Source organism: Podarcis erhardii, assembly GCF_964252035.2.
Source record: "Podarcis erhardii genome assembly, chromosome: 9".
NCBI lineage: Eukaryota > Metazoa > Chordata > Lepidosauria > Squamata > Lacertidae > Podarcis > Podarcis erhardii.
In genome coordinates, this window is record NC_138512.1 from 18,658,128 (window position 1) to 18,678,292 (window position 20,165).

The window sequence follows — 20,165 nt, forward strand, 5'->3', positions numbered from 1 at the left end:
AAACCATCATGCAAATCTTTCTAGCCATAACTGAAAACACGAAAAAGATCAAAACCACAAAAACATACCGGTAATTAGAAAGGATCCAAGCATCATCTACTGGCTCAACCCCTATGCAGCTGCCCCATACAGGGATCAAACCCGCAACCTTGGCGATATCAGCCCCACACTCCAACCCGCTCCTAACGAATTTAAACAGACGCTTTCGGAAGGGACTAATAGAGCCATCGAATCCAGGAATACATTTTCCCCAACGTGGGGCTCGAACCCCGATCCTGCTATTAAGAGTCTCCACGCTCTACCGACTGAGCCACCTCAGCGAAGGCGCCGGCCGCCGTTGACACCAATAGTCAAGGAGTTCCTGAACGCTCGGCGTTCTCACGAGGGATGCGCCTACTCTCCCACCTCCGGCGCTCGCTAGGGAAGTCGGGAAAGGGTTAACTCGAGCGGGCGGCCCATCCAATCAGGCCGCGCCCGCCTTCGGGAGGCGGAGCTTCCCGGCCTTGGGCGCGTTGCTGCGCCTCCGGAACCGGGGAAGAGGCTGCTGAGGCGGTTCTGAGGGGACGGAGCGGCGGCGCTGAGGGGAAAGAATGGCGACGATGGCCGAAGGCTTGGATTACCAGCGGATCCAGTTAGCGGCTTCCGACTGGCTGCTGTGGGACAAGGTGCGGGAGAAGGAGGGGAGGAAGGAGCCGGGCGTGTGGGGAAGAGGGAGGCCGACCAGGAGAGCTGCCGAGGGGGGAAGGGACACCGCGGGGTCATCCAGCCCAACCCCCTCGCGCTGAGGGAATGAAGGCGGCGCGTTCGAATCGCAGAATGGTGGGGTTGGAAGGGAACCCCCGGGGTCATCCAGCCCAACCCCCAGCGCTGCAGGAACGAATGGGGCGTGTTAGAAGGAGAGGGTGGTGGAGTTGGAAGGGAACCCCTGTGGTCATCCAGCCCAACCCTCTGCGCTGCAGGAATGAATGTGCAAGTAGCTATAGGCAACGTCTCTGGGGGACCTCAGGGAGCTTTTCAGAAGCATGTTGCGTAAGCTGCCTGGCCATTCCTTACCCAGGAAGGGTGGCTATTAGCATTATTCTTGTGCATTTCGGCCTGCTGGGGCTGGCTAGGGAGTCCGTGGCCGCAGGAACAGGATTTCCTTTTTTTAAAATGCTGTAATCATAATGATTTTTATTCATTTTAAATTACAAAAATCCAATATGCACCAAATTATATTAATACCAATTCATGTACAAATCAGTTACATTTTGTTGTTGTTGTTTGGTTGTTTAGTCGTGTCCGACTCTTCGTGACCCCCCGGACCAGAGCACGCCAGGCACTCCTGTCTTCCACTGCCTCCTGCAGTTTGGTCAGACTCATGCTGATAGCTTTGAGAACACTGTCCAACCACCTCGTCCTCTGTCGTCCCCTTCTCCTTGTGCCCTCCATCCTTCCCAACATCAGGGTCTTTTCCAGGGAGTCTTCTCTTCTCATGAAGTGGCCAAAGTATTGGAGCCTCGGCTTCGGGATCTGTCCTTCCAGTGAGCACTCAGGGCTGATTTCCATAAGAATGGATCGGTTTGATCTTCTTGCAGTCCATGGGACTCTCAAGAGTCTCCTCCAGCATCATAATTCAAAAGCATCAATTCTTCGGCAATCAGCCTTCTTTATGGTCCAGCTCTCACTTCCATACATCACTACTGGGAAAACCATAGCTTTAACTATACGGGCCTTTGTTGGCAAGGTGATGTCTCTGCATTTTTAAGATGCTTAAAAATCTTTAAAATCAATTTCATAGCCAATTATAAATTTTGTATGGCTTCCCACATGCTGTACTTCAGGGTCTGATTCCTTTTCATTCTGCCTCCAGACTATTGCTCAAACCAAATACAACCCATTCTTGATAAAATCCCTTATACCATAGCTACAATGATTAACTTCAATTTGCATTAACACATACAGTAATTTGTAATATAGTTATCCTTTCTTCTTCCTGTGTGAGGTTTTAATTTCCATCAATTATTCCTTTATCAAATATTATGTCCATATTAATTATTCCTGATCTCCTTTGTTGCCTTGGAGTTACTCTGGAGAGGTCTCTCTCTTTGTTCCCAACTCTTCTGATGCAGCTGTAAAATTACACTTTCGATTTCAAACAGGGAGTCACCCAAAGTCCTGCCAAAGCCCTGGCAGGCCTCCAAGTTCTCCCCTCCATGTCCAGTTGAACCAATTAATTATAATTATTTGTAGAAGATTGATCTGGTGCCCCGGCAAGTCTTCAAAGTCCTGTCCTTCCTCCCCTCAATGAGCGGGGAAGTAAAACAATTAACTCCGCAGAGGCTCCAACCCCCTTTTTATAATTATTTCAAACATTATTTTTTTCTCACACAGTCCCGTTTGTCATTATGATATATATCTGTGCTCCCATCTCCTTTCTTCTTCATTTGCTTTAAAGAACAAAACTTTTAGCATTCCCAGGCATTCTGGGGGGTGGGGGTTGCTGAGTCATTTATGTAACAAAGGATTCATAATGAAGCGATTGGCTCCCCCCACAAACATACCGTCATTTTTGGCTCAGATGGAGTCATCTTTCCAATTTAAATCTGTACGACCTTGTAACTGTTTCAGTTCAGCAGTCCTTAGTCTTGTCCCATCATTACCAACGTGTCTCTGCATTAATCCTAATGAATCCTTTAATGAACAGAAGTACCGCTGCTCTTAATGGCGGCATTGGAGGGGTTACCGAGAGGTGAATTGCTTTGCACCCAATCGTTTCCCTGCCTCTCACATCCATGTATGAGCGAAAGCCAGGTACCAAGACTATCCACGAGTGTAGCTTACTCTTCCTGGGCCCTGGGGGGAGTTTACAAAGATAATTACCCTCTTTCATTTTTGTTTATTGCTTTGCCAGTGGTCTCCGCTGTCGTGGGAGCTGTGCCATTAAGGCAACCGGAAGCCACAGGAGCAGGATTTCCAGTAAGAGAGCATAGAATGGTAGAACTGGAAGAGACCCCAAGGATCATTTAGTCAGTGTTAGAAACATATATGAAAGCTAGGAGTTAAATGGCATCTTAAGCCCACGTTACGGGCACAACAACGGAATGTCTAGGCGCGCTTTTTTGTAACAAGAATACAAAGCTGAAAATGAATGAACTGCAGCTTAAATATTATGTTCATTTTTCACATGGTCTAGACCAGTGTTTCTCAACCTTGGAGCTTCAGTTGTTTTTGGACTACAACTCCCATCATCGCTAGCTAGCAAGACCAGTGGTCAAGGATGCTGGGAATTGTAGTCCGAAAACAGCTGGAGACCCAGGGTTGGGAAACACTGGTCTAGACCTCATCTGAAGACTGCAAAAAACAAAGCCATACTTCCCCTGCCCGTCCCCCTAATATTCTTATGAGGGTCCCTTCTCCAGTCCTCAGAGAGTGGCTGGAAATGGGGAGGCAGAAAAAGGCTGTCCTTTCCTTCCATTCTGCAGTTTTAATCTGAAATCTTAGGCGTATTTCCGAGCTCAGGAACTGCTCATGCAAATGAAATTCCCGGTCGCAAAATGCGCCTAGAACAATGGGAGTTTCAAACGCTGCGTCTAGTCCAGCCCCCTGCACTGCAGGGATAAATCTGATTTGTTAGAATCATATAATTGTAGAGTTTGAAGGGACCCTGAGGGTCATCTAGTCCAATCCCTTGCAGTGCAGGACTCTCCACTAAAACATCCATGACAGATGGCCATCCAACCTCTGCTTCAAAATCTCCAAGGAAGGTTCCTTGCACTGCAAGAACTATGATATAATAAAGTAAAGGTAAAGGTACCCCTGCCCGTACGGGCCAGTCTTGACAGACTCTAGGGTTGTGTGCTCATCTCACTCTAGAGGCCGGGAGCCAGCGCTGTCCGCAGACACTTCCAGGTCACGTGGCCAGCGTGATGAAGCTGCTCTGGTGAACCGGCACCAGAGCAGCACACGGAAACGCTGTTTACCTTCCCGCTATAAAGCGGTACCTATTTATCTACTTGCACTTAAGGGTGCTTTCGAACTGCTAGGTGGGCAGGAGCTGGGACCGAACGACGGGAGCTCACCCCGCCGCGGGGATTCGAACCGCCGACCATGCGATCCGCAAGTCCTAGGTGCTGAGGTTTTACCCACAGCGCCACCCGCGTCCCTTATAATAGCCATCTTCAAATAACTAGAGGGCTGCCACATGGGGGAATGGAGCAAACTTGTTTTCCCCCTGCTTTGGAGTGTAAGAACTGAACCAATAATGGTTTCAAATGACAAGAAATGAGATTCCTCCTAAACATCAGGAAGAACTTTCTGATGGTAAGGGCTGTTCGACAGTGGAATGGACTCCCTCAGGAGGGTGTGCGCTCTCCTTCCTTGAACGGTTTTAAGCAGAGGCTGGATGGCCTTTGGCTACTCACCTACTAAATAGAACATGATTTAAACATTGCTAACCATAGTGCCTTCAAGCATTTACCCTTATGAACACCGTTTTCCTTTCTACCAATGCCCAGTGTATCAGCAATGAAGACAAAGATGATAGTGACCCAACATCCACTGCCCAAATCATCTTACTATGTCTGTGTTCTATTTTTGAATGGGTTACATACAGTATGTACTGTACTCCACAAAAACATGTGACTTGAGTATCAAAATTAAATTTTAGAACTATCTAGACTAGAGGCTTTTTGTGTGTTAGTAGCAGAATCATTCAGCATTCCTTGTATTTCAATAGGGTGGCACAATTTCAGTGGCTGTTTAATTTCTTATTCCAGTTTTTTTTGTTTTTGCTTTACTTCGGAGAGATTTTTTAGCTATATGTGTATTTATTTAAACTTTGTATACCCTTCCTGTCTTACATAAATAGCTTTTGTTTCCCCAGATAGTTGAAATACCTTGCAGTACATTTCTTACAATTCTGCTTTGTAACAGTTTATGTTATCTTAAAATGCCAGACATTATTCAATGATTTATTTTTGATCCTCTAGGTGGTTCAAGTTGGTGGGTACAGTACACTGTGAAAGAAACTGGTTGTGTTATGAGTTTTGGATCATAATATTTGATGAGCAATCCCGTTCTAAATTTGTATAATATTTATATGTACTGAAAGCAGTTTTAAGCATAAAAAACCCACATTCAGAGGCAGTTATGCACCAATCACCAGACCCTGTTGCTTCTGAAATAGTACTTTGTTGAGAAAGTGGCTTGAGGAATGTAACCTTGGTTAAATATCAGAAGATGGTTACAAAACCTAAAGTAAAGTTCAACTGAGATCACCCTCCTGATAAGCAGAAGAGTAAGTACTATATTTACTGTTACAAAACGAGGATCCACCTGGCAAGCTATTACGCATACAGATACCTCAATCCTTGGATGAACAGTGTGCTAGAACCATTTGGGCAAGTTCAGGTTCATAGGTTTCGTAATTTCTGGACTTTGTTATGCATTACAAGTATGGTAATGTTAATCCTGATTTAAACCAGAATCCACAGGAGGCCTAAAAGGTGGCAACACGAGAACGGACCTTTTCACTGGTGGCTCCGTCTTATGGCATGCTTGGCACCATCATTACATATCTTTAGGAATCAGTCATCAGCACAATTTCTTTATTTTTGGCCAGGCTTTAAATTCCCCATGTTTTCTGGGAGTGGGTGGAATGTTTCAATGTAGATTTAAAAAAATAGAACTACCTTTTAGACTTTTTGTTTTCTTTATCCCCAGTTTTACTGTATCTGTTTGCTTGCTTGTTTTTACTGCAAATCCCTTGGAGTTACTTTGGTAAAAAAAAAAGCAACCTATGAATTTTATAAACGGCAATAATAATGGTAGCAATGTCTGCTTTCTCATTGACCAACAAAAAAAGCTACAGTACTGCCGACTTCCATCCCTATTAATCCTGAGACAAGGAGTGACTGATTGCACTCCTATTGCCTTCAATGGGTTTACTGCATTTCCATGTGTTTAATATGCCTCTGTGCAATTTGTAGTTTAGTGATAAAAGGGCGAGCCTTTGGAAGCCCTTAGTTCAAATTTAACCTCAAAGCTGAACCTGGATATGACAGCAGGTAATCTGTTTATTTCACAAAATTTTAATGCCAAAAGTAACAGTCTAAAAAGGAATAGGAATACGTTTTGTGGAACAGAGAGCCAATGTAGAAGAAAGCAATATTCAAGGTTTAATGAGCTTCTTGTAGAAGGACAGTCCATTAACTGTGGGTCTGCTGCTGAAAAGACCCTGATTCTAGTGAATGCCAAGCTTGTATCCACAGAAGATGGTGCTGTTAGCAGGGCTTCACTGAACCCATTTGCAGTTCACACTTAGAGTAGTATTCTACCACTGTAAACCATCATGGCTTCCCCCAAAGCATCCTGGGAAGTGTAGTTAGTTAAAGATGCTGAGAGTTGTTAGGAGAGCTTCAGGGAGCTTCAATTTTCAGAGTGGTTTAACACTCCTTCCCAGGGCACCCTGGGAACTGTAGCTGCGTGAAGGTAATAAAGGTAAAGGGACCCCTAACCATTAGGTCCAGTCATGGCCGACTCTGGGGTTGCGGTGCTCATCTCACTTTATTGGCCAAGGGAGCCGGTGTACAGCTTCCGGGTCATGTGGCCAGCATGACCAAGCCGCTTCTGGCGAACCAGAGCAGCGCATGGAAACGCCGTTTACCTTCCCGCCAAAGCGGTACCTATTTATCTACTTGCACTTTGATGTGCTTTTGAACTGCTAGGTTGGCAGGAGCAGGGACTGAGCAATGGGAGCTCACCCCGTCGCAGGGATTCGAACCGCTGACCTTCTGATCGGCAAGTCCTAGGCTCTGTGGTTTAACCCACAGCGCCACCTGCGTCCTGCGTGAAGGCAATAGGGGTCTCCTAACAGCACCCTTAGCAAACTACATTTCCCGGGATTCTTTGAGGAAAGCCAGGGCTCCTTATAAAGCGATGTGATGCTGCTTTAAATGTATATTGCAGATGGAGCCACTGACAATCCATGGCAAATCATGTGGTGGGAGATTCTCCCCGAGTGAAGTGCTTTGGATGTCCAAAGCATTTCAACTGACTGCTAAGTAGGAGAGTGAGTGAGTGTTAGATCAGGCTGCAAGTATCATTGTTATTAAGCACCTCTTTGACCAGCAAAGTGTGGAATAATCTGAGTTTTAGCTACGGTATTGATTTATGCATGCATGCATTTCAGTTATATTTATTCCTCCTACCAGGATGCAAATCCTTTCAAGGTGGCTTTACAGAGCAAAAAAAGCAAACAAAGCACTCCCCTTTCCATTGTGCCTTTTGGATTGGAAGCCAGAGGGCAAAGACTGTCTTACGGTTGATGCTTATGAGCTGGTCTAGGAGCCTTTTCTGAAGAGCAGAATGGTTCAGATTTTTACTGTAGAGCATTTCCAGCACAAAGTCTTGGGGCCAACTTTCTTTGAAGCTGCAGTCGTCTTCTTGCTCAGCTGTAATCTTTACATGCGGCACAGAAGGCCAAATGTGAAGATTCTCAATATTTCAAGAGCTCTAATATGTTCCATGTGGCTTCCTATAAGATAATTGCTGTGTGATTCTGGTCTTGAGGAACAATTAGTGACAACGAAGCTTCTTGTGGTTTGTATCCCCCTCTTTACAACAAAAACCAGCTGGATTTGGGCAAACAGTCTCTGTATTGTCTGAATGTTTCAGCTCGGTACTGTAAATACTTCTGCGAAGTGAGTTGCCTAACTCGGCAACAGGTTTGAGCACACGACTCCTTTCCTGTATTGCTTCTCTAGAGCTGCCTTTAGTTGTTAGGCAAGTGCTGGACATACAAGGCACTTTGTAAATGCCATAACAACATGTGGAGCAACATGTCTGTATTGTGATATGAAAAAGAATCTCACAGCCATCTAAAAATAGGCAACGTCATTAAGCTGTCAGGCATTCATTAGGGTTAAATGATACAATGGTAGTTTTGCATGCAGTCACTATTTGAGGACTGTAATTGTGGCTATGGCATTTACTCAAGTTGCTTATGAAGTTTGGGCCCTTCCAGCGCTGTGAAAAGTATACCAGAAGGCATGGTGTGGCTCCTATCCTACACCACCACTACTCCTGTTTTTAGAAGAAATGACTGTTTTCCTTTGGACCACATCAGCAAGGCCAAGAGGGGGTTCTTGTTGTCTGGGCAGCCCACGGGCCCCATACAAACTGCCCAGGCTTGTGAACCATGGTAGGTCACTTAGGCGGTGCTAATGCACAATAATGATAATAATATATTATTTATATCCCGCCCATCTGGCTGGGTTTCCCCAGCCACTCTTGGCAGCTTCCAACAAAATATTAAAATACAATAATTCTTCAAATATTAAAAGCTTCCCTAAACAGGGCTGCCTTCAGATGTCTTCTAAATGTCATATAGTTGTTTATTTCTTTGACATCTGATGGGAGGGGGCCACTACCGAGAAGGCCCTCTGCCTGCTTCCCTGTAACTTCGCTTCTTGCAGGGAGGGAACTGCCAGAAGGCTTTCGGTGCTGGACCTCAGTGTCCGGGCAGAATGATGGGGGTGGAGACGCTCCTTAAGTTATACTGGGCAGTTTGACTTCACCCCCTGAGGCGCACTTTATCGTCTCTTGAGACAGACAGATGGCAACAACAAATGGCCCCTGGTCCTGGCCTGGGTTGTTGGGTGTTGAACTGAGAGTGTCTCCTTCAGCTGCATTTTGTAAGGAAACGTCAGTATTGGTGCTGGCTAGAAAGCTGACTTTTAGGAAAGCTGCTCCCTTACAGACCCTTCATGGACAAACTTCTGATAAGCTTTCAAGGAACCTCTGAATTTCTTTAAATTGGATTCCCTAGAATAATGGAAGTCTTGCAGTTACACTCTTTCCATTATAAGACTTGCTTCCTTCCAAAAAATTGGCAAAATTGGTTTTCCATAAAAGGCACCCTAGATTCTGGGCTCAAAATTAAACCCTGGTGAAATCTTTTTTCTTTACAGAATTCCAAAACCAGAGACAATGTAAAGTATCTGCTTGCAAATCAGAGTACAGAAGAACTCCGAAAATGTTTTGGTTCACGGATGGAATTTGGGACTGCCGGGCTCCGAGCACCTATGGGAACAGGAACATCTCGGATGAATGATTTGACTATTATTCAAACTACTCAGGTACCAGATTTAAACAAAGAGGTCTTTATTTTTCTTTAAAAGTACTGTATGCCTGTTTTTCAAAGAATGGTTGTAATTGTTAGAAAGTTGAGTGCCTCTCTCATTATCAATAAGTCAAGCCCATCGAATTTTCTCTGGTTTGTACCCAAAGTTTGTAATAATTATAATATGTAGAGAGTCAAATAATTGAAACCATTTCAGTGGCTTAATCCTGCCTTTCTTTAATGGGTAAGCATACCATTAATGTCTCTGCAACTATCTGTAATGATTGGCTGTTAAAAAAATTTCCCCCAAAGTTTTAGAGAAATTAAACTGCATCTCAAAATGGCCATCATTTTCCACTGGAACACCTTTTCAGTTTGCAAGATTAAAATGAGCTTTTAGAAATAGTTTCTCCAATATTTGGAGGCTAATTCTTCCGATTTGGAAGGGTTTTTCCTGAAGGTAGCTTATAAATTTTTGAAATAAAGTCTGGATTGAATGTTAGTGAGATATGTGTTGAAGCGTAGGTGCAGAAAAATGGAATCAGAATGTTGCAAGACATATGCAATTGCCACATTGCTGCAAGGATTGTAAGATAACAGATCACTAAATCGACCTGAATAAATATCCAGGTGGAGCACTAATTGGGAGATTGCACAAGCTGTTTGCATTATTTGTGCCACAGACAGGTAAAGTCCCACACCCCAGCTGTGTTGCTCTTCTCAGATGACCACAGAAACCATTCAACAAACATGGCAGCAATTTACATGCAGTCATCATCATCAAACCTTTTATTGGCATCACAAACAAACATCCAAAACAAATCAGTACAGAATGACCACTTCCCCAGTGGCACAAAACATTTGCTAAAAGAAAAGAGGCAGAGCAGTCTATCGTCATATCTCTAGGTCTCCAGGGAGATCAGACATCTGCAGTGTATTTCGGCAACAAAAAACCAAATAGAGATATTTAGCCACTAACTTGGTGAGCTCCTGATCACTCCCCAGTAATAGAAAATGTATGACTTCCAACTTTGGTTTCCATTTGGGGATACAGAGTAGATCTAGAAATTGCTGACGGAGATCAGCATATAGTTTACAATTAAGAACCATATGTGTAAGGGTTTTCACCAGGTGGGCTTCACCTGGGCACTGATGGTGCAAGTCTTTCATGTTTATCATGCATACAAAAAGATGGCACTGCTGTCTTAGAGTCATTTTTGCAGCAACTGGGAGCCAGCATGGGGCAATCCTTCCCAACTTAAGTGCAGCCTCACAGCAGACTAAGATCAACACCCCGCTCTTCCCATATTTACAGGCATAAATCTTGCTCCCCACCCCCACAAAAAAATCACCTGATTATCACAGACAAGTCTTGCTCAGCTGCTCATTCAGGATTCTGTAATAAGAACACAATTCCCCTTTCGTGTTGTGTATATAAGAGTGCACATAACTTGCACCACGGTCATTTACATTGGCACATCTGTGCAGTATGAAAAGAATAACTCTGCAATGCTTGCACAAAATCATGGCTTATAGCCAGGGTGGATTTGATTTAAATCAAATCGATTTAAATCATGATTTAAATCAGTAGTCAGTAAGACTTGATTTAAATCACTAGTCAGTAAGACTTGATTTAAATCATTTTTTTACAGAAGGACTCATTCTTGCTGGTAGTTAGTTAGTTAGTTTGATTTATTACGGCCATTGGCCCATATCGAAAACAATACATCAAAATTTATCCATAAACAATACAATTTAAACGGTATAAAATCCAAGTTAAAACACCCATATAAAACCAATTTTACTTCAATTAAGTAAACACTATACACAATAAGCTCCCTCTATGTAAACCGCAATTCAAATCCCTCAGATTTTGGGAGATATGTGTCTTAGTTCTGGCACTTATTGATGGTTCTTAAGTTTAGCTAAGCTGTCAGAGTCATACAGTGATCCATTTCTCCTCTTTTGAAATAAGACATTAATCAGGTATCTAGCGACTGCAAGGGATCTACTTGTGTCTTCGTCGTTTAATAAGTATATTATTTGGGCTTCCTGAGGTCTGTCAGCAATTCTCGATAAATATGGGGCCAGAAACTTGGACCGTGAAGCCGAATGTAATGGACAACAGAAGATTATATGATATAACGCTTCTATAGATCCACTTTTACAGTCACAGAGGACTGAGATCTGTCCGTTGGAGAGTCTGTTACCCAACACATTTGATGGGAAAACATTGAATCTAGCCTTTATAAAGGCATACCTGTGCATCACCACAGATAAGGTAGTTAAATAAGATGGAAGTTTCGTTGGAGGTGTTAAGCCAAGGTTTATCGGCGAACAGGTGCCACCACCTGTCGCAATATTAAATTGTAAATCCATCTCCTCTAATTTGTGAGTTATAATTCTCTTGGCAGAAATTAAATCCAATTTTAGTAGTTCAGATGGAGATAGTCCTAAGGACACAAGTTTCCCATGTATTATTTTTGCCTAAGGGCTAGGGAAGTCATCTCTCCAGAGACACTGTATCAAGTGGAGATTTGGAAGTTTATGCCATAATGCCAACCAGTAACAGAGGATGCATTTCCATAATGTGGTTTCTAGAGATGTAACATTTAGTTCGAGTCGTATAGCAGTATTGCCTACACACCTGGGTAATTTTAGCAACCTTCTTAGAAGCTGGTTTTGGATTACCTCCAATTGGGTTAGATTAACAAAAGACCCCCATATTGGAATTGCATATGCTATTGTTGCATTCACCTTTGCCTTGAAAACTTTTAACACTGATGGAATATGGAAAGCCCCATCTGAAAAGAAAAAACGCAGTAGCGCAAAGGAAAGGGCTTTAGCTCTATTTAATACATATGCCAGATGGACCTTCCAGCCCATGTTGTGCTGGAGAAGGACTCCCAAGTATTGAAATTTAAAGACTTGGTCAATGGCTTTTCCGTCTATTCTCCAATTATAGGTTTTTCAACTCTTAGTGAAAATTAGGACTTTGGACTTGGCATGATTAATTGTAAGAAAATTTGATTTGCAGTAAACATCGAAAATTTTTAATGCCCTCCTAAGGCCAACTCTTGAAAAAGATAGGATCACTGCGTCGTCTGCGTAGAGTAGAAGGGGGCAACGATATTGGGCAAGACGGGGGGCGTGGATCGTTTCTTGAGAATCTATCAGAGGCGCCCTCATATCACTTATAAATAGATTAAAAAGGGTCGGCGCAAGGATACATCCTTGACGAACACCTCTATTGATGGTTACTGAATTTGAGAGGTCGCTGGCCGGAGTGATTCTCACCCTAGCGGCCGATCCATCATGCAATTTAGTTATTAGCCACAAAAGTCTTTTGTCTATTCCCCATCGTGCTAATTTTCCCCAGAGTAATCCTCTGGGGATGCTGTCAAAAGCGGCCTTTAAATCAATAAAGGCCGCACAAAGTTGGCCTCTATTTGGGGCGGAATATTTCCGGGCAAGGTGGTATAATACTAAGACATGATCAACCGCTGACTGATTCGGTCTAAAACCAGCCTGTTCAGGCCCAATCAGGTTGTTCTCTTCGGCCCACTTAGTAAGCTTAGTTAACAAGAACCGTGCATATATTTTCCCAATTATTGACAATAAACTAATATTCCTGTAATTTCCCGGGTCATCTGTCGAGCCCTTTTTATGAATTGGAATAATAATCGCATCCTTCCATATTCTTGGAACCTTCCCACTGTTGTTTACGGCATCAAAAGTAACGGCCAGGATTTTCGCCCACCAGTCTGCATGAAGTTTTATAGCTTCCGCCGGGACTAGGTCAGGACCGGGGGCTTTTCCAACTTTGAGATTAGAAATGAGTCCGTGGATTTCTTCCAGGTTAGTGGGTGGCCAAAGAGGGAGCTGCTCATAGAATCCATCGATTGTATTAATATTAAGGTCTGGTAAGGCAAAATAGTTCCTTCCTTGCTGGTATAATCTTAATATTTACAACCAGATGAAGGTTTCATTTTTGGAATAATAAATTCTCAGAGTAGTTTTTACAGTTATATAAAAAATTACTGATGTGGTTATACTATTATGAAATTATTGTGAGGTTTAATAAATTAACTGTTTATATTTGGACAACTTTTCTGCTGTACTTTATTGGAAGGAGAAAAATAATCATTTCCTTAATAACATTTTAAACAATTTCTTTAACTAAAACAATAACATTATGGTATATGTATTCATGTTTGTTAACTGATGTGGTTAAATGATTAAAAAAAAAAACTTAGACTGAGTTTTAACACACATGGAAAACTTAAAACAAATCCTTATTTTCTGATAAATAGTTTTCTATTTAAGTTACATTATAGTCTAAAAGCTATCTTTAGAAAGATTTTTCCTCCAAAAGCATTTTATTTTAAATATCCAATTTAAATTTTGAAAATCCAATTTTTTTTGTGTGTGTGTGTTTTTTAAAAAAATTGATTTTTATCCACCCTGCTTAAAACATTGCATTAGCCACCCTGGTCCAGCACACCATACTGTAAGCATCATATTTGCAGAGGCTGTAGATACTGAGATTAGGTTGGTAAAATGCAGTCCTCAAAGTTACTGTAGTAGGGATTTCCTTAAGTATGACCTGAGGTTTTCAATCTCTTTATCTTACCTGATCAAACGCCTCTTCCTTGTTAACAGTATTTGTTTTTGGGAAAAGGTATGCTTTGTTAGAAAGGGGGATTTGCATGTTGGTTCGTCTTTTAGGTACCACTTTTCATTCTTTGATTTTTGTCCCCAAGATGATGCTTTAAAAGCCACTTGCGGGGGAGAGGAGACATATTTTTTGGAACATGGGTGGAAGGTGAAAGCTCACCAAGTTGTTTCTGCCTCTACTCTTCTGCCCTCAAGGCAAGATGCTTCACCACGAGCCCTGTAATATATTCATTTCAAGACGCCGTAACTTCTTCACTTCGCAAGCAATAGCTTCCTCTTCCTCTGTTCTGTAGAAGATGTGCAAAGTTATATGACGGACTTTCAAAACTGCTGGCACTTTGTATGCTTTCGTTTCTAGGGATTCTGTAGGTACCTCGAAAAGAGCTTCAGTGACCTGAAGAAAAGAGGCGTTGTGATTGGCTACGATGCTCGCGCTCATCCTCCAAGTGGCGGTAGCAGCAAAAGGTATACTTAGCAACTGCTGCAATGATTTGTTCATGACATGCTTGTTTTGCCATAGATGGAGAAGGGGCCCACTCAGAATGAACTCCTTTCTTGACTTAAACTCAAGGGAAAGTCTATGCCATGATGAGCTGATAAGATTGATTGATTGATTGATTTTTTAAATCCCACCTTTCCTAAAAATATCACTATTAAAACAATAAAAATATTAAAATTTGAGGGTCTGGCAGCTCCAGTCAAGTATCTTTCTTCTTTAGGTAATTGGGACAAAGAATAATAAAATGAAAGGAATTAAGGCTGAAATTTGAGGCACGCTTGCTAAGGAGTGAGGTCTATTTTATTGGGATATATCTCCCAAATAAGGACACTTAAGAGTATGTAAGATTTATGGGAAGTTGTTTTAGTCTATTGTACTGTGGTGGTTTTAACTTCCTTTATGTTTTAATTTGCAGTTGTATTTTTTTAGTGATTATTTTATTGTTTTGTATCTTTTTGTAAACTGCATTGTAGCAAAAATCCTCAATCAAGCAGCATGTAAATTTTATGACATACATACATACATACATACATACATACATACATAATATCATTATTTGCAAGAAGTGTATTGAAAACTCAGAAAGTGTTTGTTCTACAAACTGCTCTGCTGTACTGTGCTGCCCCCTGGCTGCCAGAGATCCCTCCTTTATTTCATTGTGGAAAAAAAGCAGTGCTTGCCTCGCGACTAGGGGGTGAACCTGGTTTCCTTTCGGAACTGAGGAACAACTTACAGTAGTACTTAACTTTTTAAAGCCCTGGCTATACAACCAGATTAGTTGGCTTTAATAGCCGGGGCTTGGCCTGCTTCATATGTTAACATCATACTTTTTCTGTCACGCCCAGAGACTTTATCTCCATACTAGATGCATTTTAAGGGACGCGGGTGGCGCTGTGGGTTAAACCATAGAGCCTAGGAGTTTCTGATCAGAAGGTCGGCAGTTCGAATCCTTGTGACGGGGTGAGCTCCCATTGCTCGGTCCCTGCTCCTGCCAACCTAGCAGTTCGAAAGCACGTCAAAGTGCAAGTAGATAAATAGGTACTGCTCCAGCGGGAAGGTAAACGGCGTTTCCGTGTGCTGCTTTGGTTGGCCAGAAGCGGCTTAGTCATGCTGGCCACATGACCCGGAAGTTGTCTGTGGACAAACGCCGGCTCCCTTGGCCTATAGAGCGAGATGAGCGTGCAACCCCAGAGTCATCCACGACTGGACCTAACAGTCGGGTATCTTTACCTTTCACCTTTAGATGCATTTTATAGCCCATGAAAAACACTGGGAAGAAACTTATCATATGTAGGTCACCCAATTCATGTCCTTGTAATGGAGAACATGGCCGTGCTACCGTCCTTCATGGATTGCTAAATGCATGCTATTTGCAGGGTGGGTGCCGGCAAACGTAATGCATGAATATCAACTAAATGGCACTTAGGCTCAGTGCAGTACTTCTTCGAGTTTTGCAAGAGGATTCCTTGTTTTCAAATTATTATTTTTCTCGCCAATAGATTTGCTAGGCTTGCTGCGACAGCATTTATCAGTCAAGGCGTTCCTGTGTACCTTTTCTCCAACATCACACCGACTCCTTTTGTGGTAGGTCATTAGCCTCTCTGCACCCCAGTTATGCTACTTATACATTGTTAGAAGGTTCAGTAGATAAATATAATTTATTTTGGTGTTACACACAGAGAGAGGGAGAGGGAGAGAGAGAGAGAATTGTACCTTGGAAGTCAAATGGAATCCGTTCTGGAAGTCCTTTCGACTTCCAAAACGTTTGGAAACCAAAGCACGACTTCTGATTGGCTGCAGGAAGTTCCTGCAGCCAATCAGAAGTCGCAGAAGCCCTGCTGGATGTTCGGCTTCCAAAAATAGTTCGCAAACCAGAACAGTCACTTCTAGGTTTGCAGCGTTTGGGAGCCAAAACTAAGCTGTTCGAGAACCAAGGTACGACTGTATTTGCCATGAGATGAGGTCAAACTAAAACTAGTTATGAGACAGCCATCTACCGTCTGCAATTGGTTCTTCTGCTCATTGCTTTCTCTGTGCTTTGGAGACCTTCCAGTTTTTTTGCAGACTATGACACAGAACTTACCTGTGATGTGGGCTGAGATGATGTGGGCTGAGATGAAGGTCTCTGCCTATACTTGCTGTTGTTGATAGAACAGGCCAAATAGGAAGCAACTTTTATTGGAATATCATCCCTGATGGTCATTCCATAGCATCTTGATTGAACTGATGTTATGCAGGAGAAATTTAAAAATCATGCGTACCAAAGGTATGCATGTTGCTAATCCATCTGGATACTTCAGTGTGATGCAGCAGTAGGCATTTTGTGCTTGGTCCAGAAAGACATTGATTCAAGTCCCCACTCAGCCAAGAAATGCACTGCATGTCTCTGGACAAATTGTTACCTTTCACCCATCCCTCTTTCACAGTGTTGAAGTTAAAATGTAATTCCTATGTATCACATAAACAAAGATCAGTTTAAATAGAACAAGGCTTGCACCATTTCACTGAAATTCTAAAAAGTGCTCCAAATTCAGGGAGACTGTAGTAGGAGGCTGTTTGAGAACTGGTGAGCAGGACGCATGGGGGAAATTGGAAGAGACAGCTTTTTCTGGACTGAACTTTATAGCTTCATGTATACTGCACTGAGATTCTTAGAATGTGGGAGAGAGGAATAAATATTTTCTAAAAATTGTGAAGGAAACAGGGCAATTGCTCCAGGCAGTCTTCTTCCATTTTGAGATTACTTTATTTGCTTATTTTCCACAGCCTTATGCAGTGACTCACCTGAAACTTTCTGCTGGAATTATGGTTACCGCATCTCATAACCCAAAAGAAGACAATGGATACAAGGTATTCTCCTCCTCCTCCTCCTCTTCTTTTTCCAGAACACCTGGATCTGGCCTGAAACAATTTAGAGGTGGAGATCATGTTTCATTTAGGGTTTTTAAAAAACCCTGTACAGCCAGGAGGGTGGGGCAAGAGAAGGAGACACTGCAGAGAGAAGGAGGGTTTAGTCTGTTGGATACTTCTTCACCAATACATTCCTTGTGGGAAGAAAAAGCTGGCAAAACAGACCCTGTACCCAGCTTGACTGTCCCCTTGGTGTGTGATTCCTGCAGTTCTACTGCATGTGCTGAGCTGCTGTGCATCCCACATTTTTGTCCCCAATATGTCCCAGTTTCCCATAGTTCAGGCCCCAGCTGTCTTAGTTGCCACCACCAACAATGTCATCTGCTCTTACTTCATGGTCATTACTTGCTCAATTTCCGCCACCGCTTCTGCAACATTCAGACCCACCACCCCACAAACCAGCTCCATGGTGCACGGCTGCTCCACAGCCTGAAAACTAACTACAGTGGTACCTCGGGTTACATACGCTTCAGGTTACAGACTCCACTAACCCAGAAATAGTGCTTCAGGTTAAGAACTTTGCTTCAGGATGAGAACAGAAATCATGTGGTGGTGGCGCTGCGGCAGTGGGAGGCCCCATTAGCTAAGGTGGTGCTTCAGGTTAAGAACAGTTTCAGGTTACGTACGGACCTCCAGAACGAATTAAGTACTTAACCCAAGGTACCACTGTATCTGTTTATACATCTCTATGCTTTTTAGTTTCTTAGAATTCCAGGGCAACACCTGGTACTTTCAGCTACTAAGCACCGTATTTTCCGCCCTATTAGACGCACCGGACCATAAGACGCACCTAGTTTTTAGGGGAGGAAAACAAGAAATAAGAAAGCAACGCAAAGCCTCCTGAGCAAAGAGGGAGCGTTCCTCCCCCTTCGCTCAGGAGGAGAGGGAGCGTTCCTCCCCCTTCGCTCAGGAGGCTTTGTGGGGCTATCCCTGAAGCCAGGAGAGCAAGCGGGATCGGTGCGCACCAATCCCTCTTGCCATCCTGGCTTCAGCGAAAGCAAACCTCTAGGCTTTCCCCCCACCTCCCGCAAGAGCCGTGCACTCTTTAAAGGGAGCGTGGCTCTTGGGGGCTTTTGTGGGAGGTGGGGGAAGGGACAGAGCCGCGCGCTCTGTCCCTTCCCCCACCTCCCACAAAAGCCAGGGGTAGCCGCGCGAAGCCTCTGCAGGGTAGAGGGATGAAGGCTCCCCACTGCCCTGCGGAGGCTTCACGCCACTAAGGCAGAAGCTAGAACAGTGAGAGGGAACGCTGTGCAGCGCTCCCTCTAGCTGTTCTGGCTTCTGGGGTAGCCTGCGAAGCCTTCTCAGGGCAGCAGGATGAAGGTATCTGCTCTATAAGATGCACACACATTTCCCCTTTTTAGGAGGGGAAAAGTGCGTCTTATAGAGCGAAAAATACGGTAGCTGCATCATAATGAAGCTTCCATTAACAGACAATCCGCATATATTCTCTGTGTTACTTAGGTTTATTGGGAAAACGGCGCTCAGATAATTTCACCTCATGATAAAGGAATTGCTCAAGCTATTGAAGAAAACCTAGAGCCATGGCCTCAAGCTTGGGATGACAGCCTGATTGATAAAAGTCCCCTACTCCACGATCCTTACGCATCTATTAACAAGGACTACTTTAAGGACATACAGAAGCACTGCTTTCACAGGTAAACTGTCAGGGAAGGCTTTTCTTCCTTCTTGGGGATAAATCTATGTGCAACAGGATTAAAATTGAAAGTACCGTAAGTTGCAAGTAGGTTTCCACATACAGAAATGGGAATTTCTTTTGTCGATTGGTGGAAAGGTGGAACAAACTTCTGATGAGGGATGTAGGATGAAAGAATGAATGAATGAATCTTTATTTGCATCAACCTTCGGCCATAGCAATAAAACAACAATACGATATACAAAGAATAGAAATAAAAAGTCAATTATCTAAAATACATTTTAGGGTTTTGAATCAATAGTCAAATAGTGGATCTTATTCTGATTGCCCCAGCTAAAAGCCTTGCAGCCTTTGCTGTCACCTGCTCATCTTGATTTGCCAAGAGAAAGGACAGTGTGACAGTGGCTGGGTGACCCAGAATGGATGATAAAAGAGGGGTGATAACCTCATTCCTCAAGTCTTTATAAAGAGTGCAAGCCAGAAGGACATGCGTCACTAATTCGGTACTGCCATCTCCACAGTACAGTATTTCTAGCAAGCAACAAGTATGGAGGCTGTTAAAATGAATAGGAGAATCAAATGGTGATGTAGCAGCTGGTAAGAGGAGTTCATGTTATTAAAATCTCGGCTGATGGCCTAACGTAGATAGACAATGCCTGCTTGACCCTTGAAAGGAAGGCAACTTGTGGCGAGTCCATTTTTCCTTTCTCAGCCGCTAAGGAAAGGCATTCAAGACAGGAATGTCCCAAACTTCAGATCTGTTTGTTTGTTCATCTGTTTCCGTTCTTCATTCCCTGCCTTATCCCATAAGACATCTAAGCAGGTACTATAGCAGTGCCAGCAAGAGAGGAGATACACAGAAAGAGTTGCACACACGTTGTAACCACATTGCAACTGTGTGTGCATGCAGGAACATCTTCACAACATTGCTTGCATACACAGTCCGCTTACATCAGTTGTGTGGCCTGGAGTTGAGAATCGGGCAACTTGTAAGCGGCTTTTTTAAGAAAACAAGTTTTAGTGAAAGAGGATACAGTACAGTGCATTTCTTTGTTATTAGCGGTAAAGAAGCTCATGCCAATGTAATGTCATTGCTGTACTTAATTTCAGGAATATAAACAAGGAGACAAAGCTGAAATTTGTCCACACTTCTGTGCACGGTGTAGGCCATGAGTTTGTGCAGTCAGCCTTTAAGGCGTTTGACTTTAGCCCTCCATTTGCTGTTCCTGAACAGAAGGAGCCTGATCCAGAATTTCCAACAGTAAAATATCCAAATCCCGAGGAGGGGAAAGGCGTACTGGTAAAACACAATTTAGTCAAAA

The 20,165-nt window shown here is 43.2% G+C and overlaps 1 protein-coding gene across 1 annotated transcript in view; it reads left to right on the forward strand.

Annotated features, from left to right (window-relative positions):
• Positions 1 to 503: 503 nt before the first annotated feature.
• The window catches only part of PGM2 (phosphoglucomutase 2), a 29,170-nt gene continuing 9,508 nt past the window's right edge, over positions 504 to 20,165 (forward strand). The window contains exons 1-7 of the mRNA XM_081875803.1: positions 504 to 665; positions 8,952 to 9,119; positions 14,139 to 14,245; positions 15,779 to 15,863; positions 17,046 to 17,129; positions 18,651 to 18,844; positions 19,954 to 20,143. Of these exons, the coding sequence (XP_081731929.1) occupies positions 591 to 665; positions 8,952 to 9,119; positions 14,139 to 14,245; positions 15,779 to 15,863; positions 17,046 to 17,129; positions 18,651 to 18,844; positions 19,954 to 20,143 (903 nt within the window). The 5' untranslated portion in view covers positions 504 to 590. The remainder of the gene's footprint in view (positions 666 to 8,951; positions 9,120 to 14,138; positions 14,246 to 15,778; positions 15,864 to 17,045; positions 17,130 to 18,650; positions 18,845 to 19,953; positions 20,144 to 20,165) is intronic.